The 12,669-nt window shown below is 33.5% G+C and overlaps 2 protein-coding genes across 2 annotated transcripts; both read left to right on the top strand.

Moving 5' to 3' along the window:
• Nucleotides 1-5,069: 5,069 nt before the first annotated feature.
• Nucleotides 5,070-7,434, top strand: LOC111313384 (putative glycerol-3-phosphate acyltransferase 3). The gene is made up of 2 exons (XM_022914052.2): nt 5,070-5,856; nt 6,250-7,434. The coding sequence occupies exons 1-2, from the start codon at nt 5,128-5,130 to the stop codon at nt 7,144-7,146; spliced, it is 1,626 nt and encodes a 541-aa protein (XP_022769787.1). The 5' UTR covers nt 5,070-5,127; the 3' UTR covers nt 7,147-7,434.
• A 1,519-nt stretch (nt 7,435-8,953) lies between these two features.
• On the top strand, nt 8,954-12,546 carry LOC111314050 (putative pre-mRNA-splicing factor ATP-dependent RNA helicase DEAH2). The gene is made up of 7 exons (XM_022915037.2): nt 8,954-9,372; nt 9,508-9,710; nt 9,810-10,894; nt 11,290-11,415; nt 11,508-11,746; nt 11,870-11,988; nt 12,160-12,546. Exons 1-7 carry the CDS (start codon nt 9,094-9,096, stop codon nt 12,284-12,286), a joined length of 2,178 nt encoding a protein of 725 aa, XP_022770772.1. The 5' UTR covers nt 8,954-9,093; the 3' UTR covers nt 12,287-12,546.
• Nucleotides 12,547-12,669: the final 123 nt, after the last annotated feature.

The following is a 12,669-nucleotide window of genomic DNA, read 5'->3' as shown; positions in this document are numbered from 1 at the left end:
CGTATGATTATTTCATTGAACTTTGAAAAAAAATAATCATCTTGCCTCAAAACTTGTTCTTTCTAATCAACCATTCAAAAAAAAAATATTTCAATATGTTAAAACTCATATCATCTTGAATTTTTAAATACTCATATCCAATCACATAGCTTTTACTAAGATATCCTCTTAACATAGATTCATCATATACACTAAACATCAAAGGTGACAATATTTTTTATTTTGAACTTTTTCACTTTTCCTAGAACTTCAATGTCTTTACAACACAAACTTAACATTTCTTACTTTATAATCCTCGTAATGAGTACAAATGATTAACCACTTGAAACAATAGATCATATCTCCAAATTATGGTATAATTCTCGTGCTTACTTTAAACCATTACTTAATCAATCAAAATTTATCAATCATTTGTTCCATAAATTCAAGAAATAAAAGTTTTTCTTCTTTGTCCTTATGCCAATAAGTCTAAGACTTAGATCTGCTTTCATACAAAACCTCAAAATAATGAATCATTGAATGTTTATCTTATGACTATCGTTATAAAATATTTCTCTTCAAGTCATGACATAAGCATTTCTTAAAAGAATGTCAATCAACAATAAAGCCTAAAAAATGAAGGGAACATAAAATATTCTTATCCAAAATCCATTAGTCCTTATTTATTAAAGATTCATCACTTTCTCAACTAATAATAGTACAACAATTTAGAACTTAAAATCAATTCAGGCTTTCATTGCGCACTCTGATATTTCTTTCCAATACAATTCAAACAAATTAACTTTCATAACATCGTTTTGTAACAAGAAAAGCATGTGTCCATAAAATTCCTTGTAATATGCTTCACACCATGTATTCATAACCATAACAACCTTGAATAACAATATCAACAAATCATTTTGTCACCAAAAAGATATCACATAATACTTTAATTTTCTTTTCTTTTCCACTGACAACATAAAATTTTCTATCAATTAACCACTATAATACATATGACATTAATGCAATAGATCATATCCATAAATTTACACCATGTAAATTCAAACATAAATCTCTAATTATCAAAGTTGTCTTCAATTACGAATATTATTCTTTTTAATATACCAATTATCATATAACAATTGATTCTTCATAATCCCCACAAACATCATAATGTCTCAAATTTTCTTTTTACCAAATATATTGCTATCATCTTCATGTCAAAGTTAAAAACTATGCATCATAATCCATAAAAAAAAAAAAAAATTTATAAAGTTTGAACCAATAAGAACTCCAAACACTTGAATTCAGACCAAAAGTATAATTATGAACAATATCCAAATGCATCACATTATTTCAGAAGTTCTATCAAACTTCTCTAAAATTGAATAGATGCTTAGCATCACTAAGTAAACAAAATCATCACTTATAAGATTTCAACCAATTTTTTACCCTTGTAAAATTCAAACAATCATTTGCACTTATAAGATTTCAAACAATCATTCTTAACCAAAACATATATATATATATATATTTTTCTGTAAATCAATTACTCATTTAAAACCAACTTCCTTACTAAATCATCTAGATAACCATAATTTTAATTCATTGCTAAGTATACAACCTCATACCACAATAGGCCATGTTCTCCGTAAATATAAAATTCGAAGGAATCCAATAGTATACTTCAATTAAAAACTATAACCACAAATTAATCACTTTAGCCATTAAAAATATCAGTACACCTTAAATAGGAATTTAATGATCAAACTTCAAATTAACTATACAAACATCTAGCTCGCATGATCAAACCTTAAATACTTTTTTAATAAAAAAAAGTATAACCAAATCAAGTGAACATCCTTCTTTACAAATATAAAGCTATTTACCACAATTATAACATTTTGGACTAATTCCATCAAGACAAATTCTCAAACATTATAACCCATAAATAATTGCATCAAAATTTCAACATATCATTTCATTCCAACTCTAATATTCTATACTTTTAATTTCAACAATGTACACTCATATTCTAATCTTCATCATTGATCAAGGATTCACTTAACACTTATCAAATAATTTCAAAACCTCATTAAGTCGAAAGTCTTTTCTCAAACCCATAGGATCTCCAATAACCAAATTGTTCTCTTAAATAATCTTTTAACTTATAAAATATATCTCATTATAAATGGCGTCAAAAATCTCTTCAACTTATAAAATCGCACTATATCAAAGTAATTACATTTTCTCTTAACTACAAGATCCAAAAGCAATATATAAATATCAACAAAATAACTACACCAAGAATCCATTGAATCATTGATTCCTCAAAATTCATTGAAACTTTAACAACTCCAAAATTCATCGAATCATTTACTTGTACTCACCACTATAGTCTATGGATCAAAGTTATGTCCTTAAAAAATTATCACATTATCCATAGGTCATAATCTAATTCTTAAAAATCTTCACATAATATATAGATTGTAACCATACTCATAGAATATCTCTTTCAATCCAAGGATCATAAACTATATTCTTTAAAAATCACCGTTAATCTACTTATCATAAATTAGCTTCTTAAAAATCTTCAAAGATTATAATCGTAGTTCTTAAAAAATCTTCAAAATCATATTATAAGCTCCTTAACATCTCATATAGTTTAAGGATCATAACCTGAACTCTTAGAAAATCTTCAAGAAACATAACTTAAGCTTTTAAAGAAAATCTCAACACAATCTACAAATCATAATCTACCTCTTAAAATTCTCAAAAGATCGTAACTTAAGCTCTGATATCACTTTTGTCACACCCCGAGATCAAGACGCAATACGATCGTATTACCTTGAAAAAAATCTCAAAGTAATACGAAGCCTTATTTCTTAATCATTCTAAAATTCTTCAATAAAATAATCTATCAAGTAAAATTTATATCTTTAATCCAACTGATAATACATCTTTATATGTGCAAATACAAACTATATAAAATATAAAACTATCTCTTAAGATCTCATTGGTCAATATTTTCTTCGACGACTAAGTAATCTTTTCCATTTTATCTTTTAGCTTCACACAAGACTAACCAAACTTATCACTTAATCATCTGTAAAGAAAAAGTAAAAAAAAAAATGAGCAAACCGCAGCTCAGTAAATATGGCTCACACACCTTATCAGATCAAACATCGTTTTCTTACACATCATATAGATCATTCAAAACATTCATCAAATCATAATATCAAAACATTTCAAGATCATCGTTTTGTCAAATATTTCATAAATTCATAAATCAATATCAAAATATGTCACTTCATAAATCATTGTAAAATATACTATCATTCAAATATCATATTCAAACCAAATCATGGATAAATCATTAAAATCATCATAAATCATCATTATCATTCATTTATCGTTAGCTACAATCACTGCTATAACTCGTGACATTGGCCGTATCGACAATTTCATTCTCATGATCATTGCTAACTATTATAACCTGTTAACCAGGGCTTACGCTAACTACTATTACCCATTAGCCAGGGTCGTATGATCATATCTTTACTAACTACTATTACCCGATAGCCAGGGTCGTAGAACTAAGTTCTGGTGTCGATGATCCCACTTCCCAGGGATGTAAAAACGTAGCTATCATAAAATTATTCTTTAAACATAAATCATTTTCTCATTTCGTTCATAAGCATGATCCGTCATTTATATAGATAAACACAAAATAATCATATGCTTGATCCTATTTTCATACACTAAAAATAATGAAACAAAATATTCATTCATTTAGAAATATACATATATACATATATTCAAAAACAAACAAAGTGTGTAAGATTCTACTTACCTCCATTCGATTTCACTACTTAGTTTTTCTCCAAAAATAATTAATGGTCTATCCAAGATCATTTCAATAGATCAGAATTTAATCAACCCTTTTTTTTAGACTATTTATACAAAAATCAACTAAGTTACACAAAGGGTTAACTTAACTAATTAATACTGACAGCCTGACCTCTTTTCATTAAAACAGTCATATCTCAACATATCCAAATCAGAATTATGATCTCTTTAATTTGTTAGAAACTAGACTTAATAAGCTTTCTAACCATATATGGCACACCTCATAATTCCTTGTAGATTAATTATAACAAATTTTGAAATTCACGTCATATACTACTGCCAAATAGACTGTATACCTTCTAATAAAAATTATATACTTATTCATAGGAAACTTCAAATTCAATTCCGCTTATTTCATTGGAAAGTAGACTCAATAAGCTTTCCAAACATATATGACTTAATCTATAAATCCTTGTATACAAATTAAGAAGAATTTCGAAATTCAACACTGATGCTGCTGTCTTACAGCTTGCATATCCTTAAGTTAAAATTAGACAACTCTTTATAGAAAACTTGGATTTGACTTTCGTTTATTTCACTAGAAATTAGATTCAACATGCTTTCCAATGATATATAATAATCACAGCAATAATCTATCCATTAATACAAAATTCTATTTTAATTCCTTATTGCAAATCACAACATCTCATCCAAAAATAGAATTTCTCCTTCAATCTTTAAAAACTCAAATCCTTACTTTCAGCCTTCAAATTCTATTCAATAATCATCAATAAATCTTAAAAACATGAAATAAACAAAGCCCAATAATTTACCTAAATAGATCATCAAGATTAATGAAGGATTTCATGATTTTTCTTGATTTTTCTCTCAAAACTTCAACTCCAAATAATAGCAATTAACTTGATATTTCTTTTCAAATAAAAAGAGGGCATGTACTCACCTTTAAGGAATTAACTTGATTGTAGCCTCTGATTGTGAATCTCCAACTTGATTTTTCATATTCTCTAACCCTAAGAAAGATGAAGAAGAAGAACTCTATTTCCTTTATGTTTCACGATAGTTAGGTTTTCTTTCATCTAATATTTTAGCCATTTTTCTTTTACTAAATAATGTCTTAATAAACTGATGGGTTTTAGTATTAGTCTAGCTCAATTATTATTTGGGCTGGGATATTACAGTTATACCCTCTAAATGTGTATAAAAACAGCTCTCTAGGTTCTGATTTCAAACAATGCCTAGCTTAATTTCACTCAACTAACTCTTTTGTTGGAACTGAATATGGCTAAATTTTTTATGAAGTACTTTTCCTTTTTCAAAACCCTGTTCTTTTTCTTCTTCTATGGAGTTGTCTTTAGACAGTCTAAGAATCCCAAAGCTCTCCACAGAAACGTGAGCAATATCCATGCAAACAAGTGTACATATCACAAGTATCCTTCTTTTGCTCACAGATCAAACCTGTCAAATCAAACTCTGGTCTTCAATGTAGAAGAGGCTTTGTTGAAGTCCTCATCATTGTTTCCTTACTTCCTGCTTGTGGCCTTTGAAGCAGGAGGGCTCTTAAGGGCTTTTATTCTTTTTGTTTTATACCCATTTCTATGCTTAGTTAGTGAAGAGACGGGGTTGAAGGTAATGGTCCTGGTTTGCTTCTTTGGGATAAAGAAAAACAGCTTCAGAGTTGGAAGTGCTGTTCTGCCAAAGTTCTTCTTGGAGGATGTTGGCTTGGAAACATTTGAGATTTTGAAGAAAGGAGGAAAAAAAGTGGCTGTCAGTAATATTCCTCAAGTGATGATCGACAGTTTCGTGAGGGATTACCTGGAAATTGATTTTGTAGTTGGAAGAGAGCTGAAGGTGTTTTGTGGGTACTTTTTGGGAGTCATGGAAGAGAAGAAAAGAATTAAGGCTGCTTTGGAGGAGATAATTGGAAGGGAAAATTTGGGTTGTGAAGTTATTGGCATCAGTGGCTTCAAGAAATCCCTTGATCAATATCATTTGTTTTCTCATTGCAAGGTGATTTCCAACTTCTACAAGTGTCCTTTCTTTGAAAATCACTTTGGGTAGCTTTTAAACGAATATATATACCAATCTTTAGGTGGCTGATGAAAACCGAAACAAATATACATGCAACGCTTCAATTATTTAGTTTATAGTTTTGACTCTATGCCCCCACCCTAGGAAGATTCAGGTTTATATTTTTGTCTGTCTGCCAATCATTTGCATAACAGATGTGCCTGTGCCGACGTATGTATTTCATTCAAAGTAAACATTAGAAAAATCATCGATTTTGCTACTTTTAATACTGTGAAAGTTAATAGAGAAGACACCTTTTTCTTTCGGTGTTGTGTCTGTCTCTCAATTTATAACGTTTGCCGGTTACTAATTTATTGCATTTGGTTGCAACAGGAAATTTACCTGGTGAGAAAAGCAGAAAAAAGAAGCTGGCAACACGTAGCAAGAGAGGAATACCTCAAACCAATCATTTTCCATGATGGAAGACTGGCTTTCCAGCCAACTCTGTTGGCCACCCTGACCATGTTCATGTGGGTCCCCTTTGGCTTCACTCTTTCCATAATCAGAACTGTTATTGGCTTAATTCTTCCATACAGGATTTCCATCCCTATGTTGGCCTACAGCGGGTTGCACCTCTTTCTTTCAATCCCGCAAACCACCCAGCATCCTCATTCACTTCAAAGCTCAAACAATCGTAAAACCAAAGGCCGCCTTTACGTTTGCAACCATAGAACACTGCTGGATCCCCTCTGCCTCTCTTTTTTATTACAGAAAGATCTCACTGCTGTTACTTACAGTTTAAGCAGGGTATCAGAGCTGTTAGCTCCAATAAAAACCGTCAGATTGGCAAGGAATCGTGATCAAGATCGTAAAAAGATGGAAAATCTATTAAATCAGGGGGACCTAGTTGTATGTCCCGAAGGGACCACGTGTAGGGAGCCCTATCTCTTAAGGTTCAGTCCTTTATTTGCAGAGATGAGCGAAGATATAGTCCCTGTTGCAATGGACAGCCATGTTAGCATGTTCTATGGCACAACAGCCGGTGGCCTGAAATGCCTGGACCCACTTTTCTTCCTCATGAACCCACGACCAAGCTACAATGTCCAAATGCTTGAAGGTGTATCTGGCTTGTCCGCTTGTCATGATCATAGTGAAAGATCAAGGTTTGACGTGGCTAATCATGTTCAGAATGAGATTGGTAAAGCTCTGGGTTTTGATTGCACCAAGCTTACGAGAAGAGACAAGTACTTAATCTTGGCAGGCAACGAAGGACTAATTAGCAAACCCTAATGAATCAACTTGTTGTAAGAACATTAATGGTTTCCCTCGTAAACTTACGACGTTGCCAACAAATGTTACACGTAATGATCAGGTTAATGATTGTTGGGTTTGGCGTGATCACTGGACCTACTTATTGAATATGATCATCTTTTGAGCTGTAAGTAGTTAGTTGTAAGCTGTAAGTAGTTAGTTGCAAGCTGTAAGTAGTTAGTTGCAAGCTGTAAGTAGTTAGTTGTAAGCTGTAACATAATGTATACTTATATATTTTTTGGCCGTATTACTCAATTCTTCTTCGTATCCTGTGGTGGAGATCAGTATTAATAATATCATCTAGGCATTTATGCATGGCTCTCAAGGACTCCCAGTAAAGGAATAATAAAAGAAGAAATATTAATTTTGCATCCAACACAGCATTCTATTAATTATATTGGCGCTTATATATACAAAAATTATATTGGTGCTTATATATATATCTACTTTATTTTTAGATATATTGGTGATTTTATAATTAAGGAGTTGTTGCAATATCACCAAAAAAAAAAAAAGTTTTTAGAATAAAATTGTATTTATGAAAAAAAATGCATCCATCCGAACATTTGATTCAAATGTAAACGCAAGTTATTTTAATTTTTTTTAAATAGAAAATAAAAATATCATTAAATTAAAAATGTTAAAGCAACGATTTATGGTAAATCCATCTTTTACTACTATTTTATTTAGATTTGATTTAGATGCGATGAGAGACTCTTGTCCATCCAACTAAACTCACTATTTTTTTTTTTTTATTTGGGATATCCGGAAAGAAATGAAAGGATTTCAATTTGAACAAAAGGGAACACAAATTGTTGGTTGTTAGTAGTAATTGTCATCCTAGAGTCAAGCAAATGGATTTATAAATGAATGCTAAATCTTATCTTTTTTCAACTTTATTTTTTGTGTTCATTGAATTGTGCGTGTTAGCAATTTCTCAATATGATAGGACTTGCCTACAATTTCAAGTTCTAGTAACTTTTTTTTTTTTTTCATGTATATGCCTTCGCCCTAGCATATATTGGCACCAAATGAAAATACAATTCAGTTCATTTCATTTGAAAAACATATAATACTATGCTAGACAATATTTATGTATGAGAAATTATGTTTAAAATCAATAGTTTTAGGCAATCAAGAAAGGCAAATAAATTTCAAATATGTTTCATTTAAATATTATGAATTTTATTTGTTCATTCCAAATAATATCATCTATGCATTTGCTTAGGGAAAAAAAACATTAATTGTTTATCCAATACGTTCACGAGTGTTTTAAACGTTTTCTTAAATCTATTTTTTTTATTTTATATATTTAAAATTATCAAAATTAAATTTTGTTCATTGAAAATTTTTGTAGGTTATATAATGTACGGGCCCAAAGCCCGATAGTTCAATTAGATGCAAAACAGACTATTTTATTGAACCCAAAAAGGAAAGCTGGATCCAAAGAAGGTAAAAAATTACAGAAAAAGATTGGGTTGCCCTTCCTGAGCCAACTCAAAAATTGAAAAGCTCGAGTAAATAAAAAAAAGTTTGGGTAATGGTTTCGAAAGTCCGTTTTATTAAGATCCAATTAAATGGGCCCAAAGGCCTTAAGGGAAGCATTAAAAAAAGTAATATAATAAAACCATCACTAAATTTGAAGAGGGCTCATGGTGATTTTTTTTGTCGGTCAACGAGAAAAGGTTCCCAAGTAAATTAATCAAATGGTAGGGACCAATCAGTAAATCTGTCTCTCGATCTTTCTTTTCAACATATAACAAGTATTGCTGCTATTAAAATAAATGTAATAACCTGACGCAAATAACCTAGCCGCCCTCTTTTCCCCAACCTTGAGTTCCGCTTCTAGGGTTTTCATTTTTTAAAGAGGAGTTTTCTTAGCTGACCCAATCCAAATTTCCCTTTCTATAAGGTCTAGGGTTTTGGATGGGTACGGAGAGGAAGAGGAAGGTGAGCTTGTTCGATGTGGTGGATGAGACATCGGCTAAGATCGGGAAATCGAACGGCGGAGGATTTGCGGCGATGAACGTCAACAGCTCGATCAACAAGTGGAATGGAAGGCCTTATTCGCAAAGGTATTACGAGATTTTGGAGAAGAGGAAAACCCTCCCTGTTTGGCAACAGAAAGAGGAGTTTTTGCAAGTGTTGAAAGCCAATCAAACCCTTATCTTAGTCGGTGAAACCGGTAGCGGTAAAACCACTCAGGTTGCTACTTTTTGCAGCTGTAAATTTTTAATTTTTAATTTGATTTACTACCTATGAACAATTATTGGGGATTTCTGTTTGATGAAAGAATTAGGCAGTTACATTTTTAGGGTTTTTTTTTTTTTGGTTATACAGATACCTCAGTTTGTATTGGACGCCGTTGATATAGAAACTCCGGATAAGCGTAGGAAAATGATGATTGCCTGTACCCAGCCGCGAAGGGTTGCTGCAATGTCTGTTTCGCGGCGTGTTGCTGAAGAAATGGATGTAACTATTGGAGAGGAGGTTGGTTATAGTATTCGTTTTGAAGATTGCAGCAGTGCAAGAACTGTGTTAAAGTAAGCTTATCTTTCTTGATCTTATATTTGGTATTATTGGCTGCGACGTGGATATGAATGAGAGAAGTATTAAGATTTTCTTGTTTATGTTCTTGGCAGGTACCTAACAGATGGGATGCTTTTAAGGGAAGCTATGACTGATCCTCTTTTAGAAAGGTATAAAGTAATTATTCTTGATGAGGCCCATGAAAGAACTTTGGCGACGGATGTGCTATTTGGGCTTCTGAAAGAAGTGTTAAAGAATCGACCTGACCTTAAGCTTGTTGTTATGAGTGCAACGCTTGAGGCTGAAAAGTTTCAGGGTTATTTTTATGGTGCACCACTTATGAAGGTTCCTGGTAGGCTACACCCTGTGGAGATATTCTATACCCAGGAACCTGAAAGAGATTACTTGGAGGCTGGAATTCGTACTGTTGTGCAGATACACATGTGCGAGCCTTCTGGTGACATACTTGTTTTCCTGACTGGAGAGGAGGAGATAGAAGATGCTTGTCGCAAAATAACAAAAGAAATTGGAAACATGGGGGATCAAGTAGGACCTGTTAAAGTAGTGCCTTTATATTCAACTCTTCCACCAGCAATGCAGCAAAAGATTTTTGAACCTGCTCCACCTCCTTTGAAGGAGGATGGCCCTCCTGGAAGGAAGATTGTGGTGTCAACCAACATTGCTGAAACTTCCTTGACCATTGATGGCATTGTATATGTTATTGACCCTGGGTTTTCTAAACAAAAAGTTTATAACCCACGAGTGCGTGTTGAGTCCTTACTGGTATCTCCGATATCAAAGGCAAGTGCCCACCAAAGATCTGGACGTGCTGGAAGAACTCAACCTGGCAAATGTTTCAGGCTCTACACTGAGAAGAGTTTTAATAATGATCTGCAGCCGCAGACTTATCCTGAAATATTACGATCAAACCTTGCAAATACAGTTCTCACCTTGAAGAAACTGGGAATTGATGATCTGGTGCATTTCGACTTTATGGATCCGCCTGCTCCAGAGACATTGATGCGGGCGTTGGAAGTGTTGAATTACCTGGGAGCATTGGATGATGATGGGAACTTAACAAAGTTGGGAGAGATAATGAGTGAATTTCCCTTGGATCCTCAAATGTCAAAGATGCTCGTTGTTAGTTCCGAGTTCAACTGTTCAAATGAGATTCTTTCAATTGCTGCCATGCTTTCAGGTACTTTTATTTGTTTTCTGGCATGCTTTTTGATTTTGTTGAGTCAGGTCTTAGGAGGTAGTTGTCATGGGGCTCTATCATGGTTGATATTGTCCCTATCTCAATAGTGTTTGCACGGGAGCTAGTGCACAACACTAGATGTTTAACTGTTTGCATGCATACGCTTGTATGCATTGATACAGTTAAAGCTGTAACGTGTCTTAGGTTGTCATCAGCAACTGTCTTGTCTGGGTTCCATGCCCCCCGGTTGGCATGCACCATAGGATTTCTAAGTAAGTGCTGATGCAGATAGTTGCAGTTCTCAGTATTCTCTCATGAAGCAAATGGTGTCTCGACTGTATGCCTCTGCTGACCTACCGTGGGCCTGTTCTGTGATAACTAAATTCTTTCTTTAGTACCCAATTGCTTTGTACGGCCTAGGGAGGCACAAAAAGCTGCAGATGAAGCTAAAGCTAGGTTTGGGCATATTGATGGTGATCATCTCACACTTTTGAATGTTTACCATGCCTACAAGCAAAACGGTACGTACTTAATGCCGTTCTCTAAGATTACGCAAATTTATTTACTAGCAACAATTTATCAAAGAGTCTTACCATCTTTGAAAAAACTGCAGATGAGGATTCGTCTTGGTGCTATGAGAATTTTATCAACCATAGAGCGCTGAAGGCTGCTGATAATGTTAGACAACAGCTGGTGCGCATTATGGCCAGGTTTAACCTCAAGCTGTGCAGCACTGATTTCAACAGCCGTGACTACTATGTCAACATTAGAAAGGCTATGCTTGCTGGGTATTTCATGCAGGTAGCTCATCTGGAGCGCACAGGACACTACTTGACAGTTAAAGACAACCAAGTCAGTATCAATATCACCTTTCTCTGTTTCCTGAGCATGCTTTCTTTGTTGGTGATGTTTTTTCCCATTTTGGAGGTGCATGGGTGGAATGTAACAAGGTGTGTTGCATTATTTATTTTGCAGGTGGTGCACTTGCATCCATCAAATTGCCTCGATCACAAGCCAGAGTGGGTCATCTACAATGAGTATGTCCTGACAAGCCGGAATTTTATTCGCACTGTGACAGACATTCGTGGTGAATGGTTAGTCTCTCCTTTCTTGTAGTTGCCACACTAGTGTGATTGTTTCTTCTTGGTGTCATCATCCAAGAACAAAACGCTGACTTCCTGGATTTTAGGAACCCTAACAAGGGTCTCTAAAATTTTTGTTTGATCACCGGTTAATTGATACATACACTTTTTTGATGAATGCAGGTTAGTTGATGTAGCACCACATTATTACGATCTTGAAAACTTCCCACAGTGCGAAGCCAAGCGTGTCCTTGAAAAGCTTTACAAGAAAAAGGAAAAGGATCGCGAGGACAGTAGGAACAGAAGATGAAGCTTACACTCGTACAAGAAGTTCAATTTTTCTATGGTGCTATTTGCGTGTTATTCCATATTTTAGTTGACAAATTGGAAGATACCGAAATTTCTTGTACCATCGTAAGAATAGGAAGTTTGTCCCTATCTTTCTGTATTTACATGTCGGTCTAAATTTGTTTTTACCTGTTATTTATTATTTAGTTGTTGAACGAACGATTGATATGAAAAAAAAAAAAAGGACAAACAAAAGAAATGAGCATGATTTTGGACCTATAATATCTCGTTCTCGTCAACTGGTGTTTGGTCCCATTTCCCAAAAATTAACCGTGCATAATGAGCCCATGTCAAAACATTTTAATGTTTCGTATCACTAGGGGTTGCTAAAATTTAAGAACAAGA

This window comes from Durio zibethinus, chromosome 23, assembly GCF_047325235.1.
Source record: "Durio zibethinus cultivar Kanyao isolate XHJ-2024 chromosome 23, ASM4732523v1, whole genome shotgun sequence".
In the NCBI taxonomy this organism is placed as follows: domain Eukaryota; kingdom Viridiplantae; phylum Streptophyta; class Magnoliopsida; order Malvales; family Malvaceae; genus Durio; species Durio zibethinus.
This window is presented reverse-complemented; position numbering and strand designations above follow the sequence as displayed.

Excerpts from the sequence above, each read along its gene's own strand:
- LOC111313384 (XM_022914052.2), top strand. The coding sequence starts at position 5,128 with ATGGCTAAATTTTTTATGAAGTACTTTTCCTTTTTCAAAACCCTGTTC. Across the intron at positions 5,857-6,249 it reads ATTTGTTTTCTCATTGCAAG|GAAATTTACCTGGTGAGAAA; the intron begins GTGATTTCCAAC and ends TGGTTGCAACAG.
- LOC111314050 (XM_022915037.2), top strand. The coding sequence starts at position 9,094 with ATGGGTACGGAGAGGAAGAGGAAGGTGAGCTTGTTCGATGTGGTGGAT. Across the intron at positions 9,373-9,507 it reads GTAGCGGTAAAACCACTCAG|ATACCTCAGTTTGTATTGGA; the intron begins GTTGCTACTTTT and ends TTGGTTATACAG. Across the intron at positions 11,989-12,159 it reads ACAGACATTCGTGGTGAATG|GTTAGTTGATGTAGCACCAC; the intron begins GTTAGTCTCTCC and ends TGATGAATGCAG.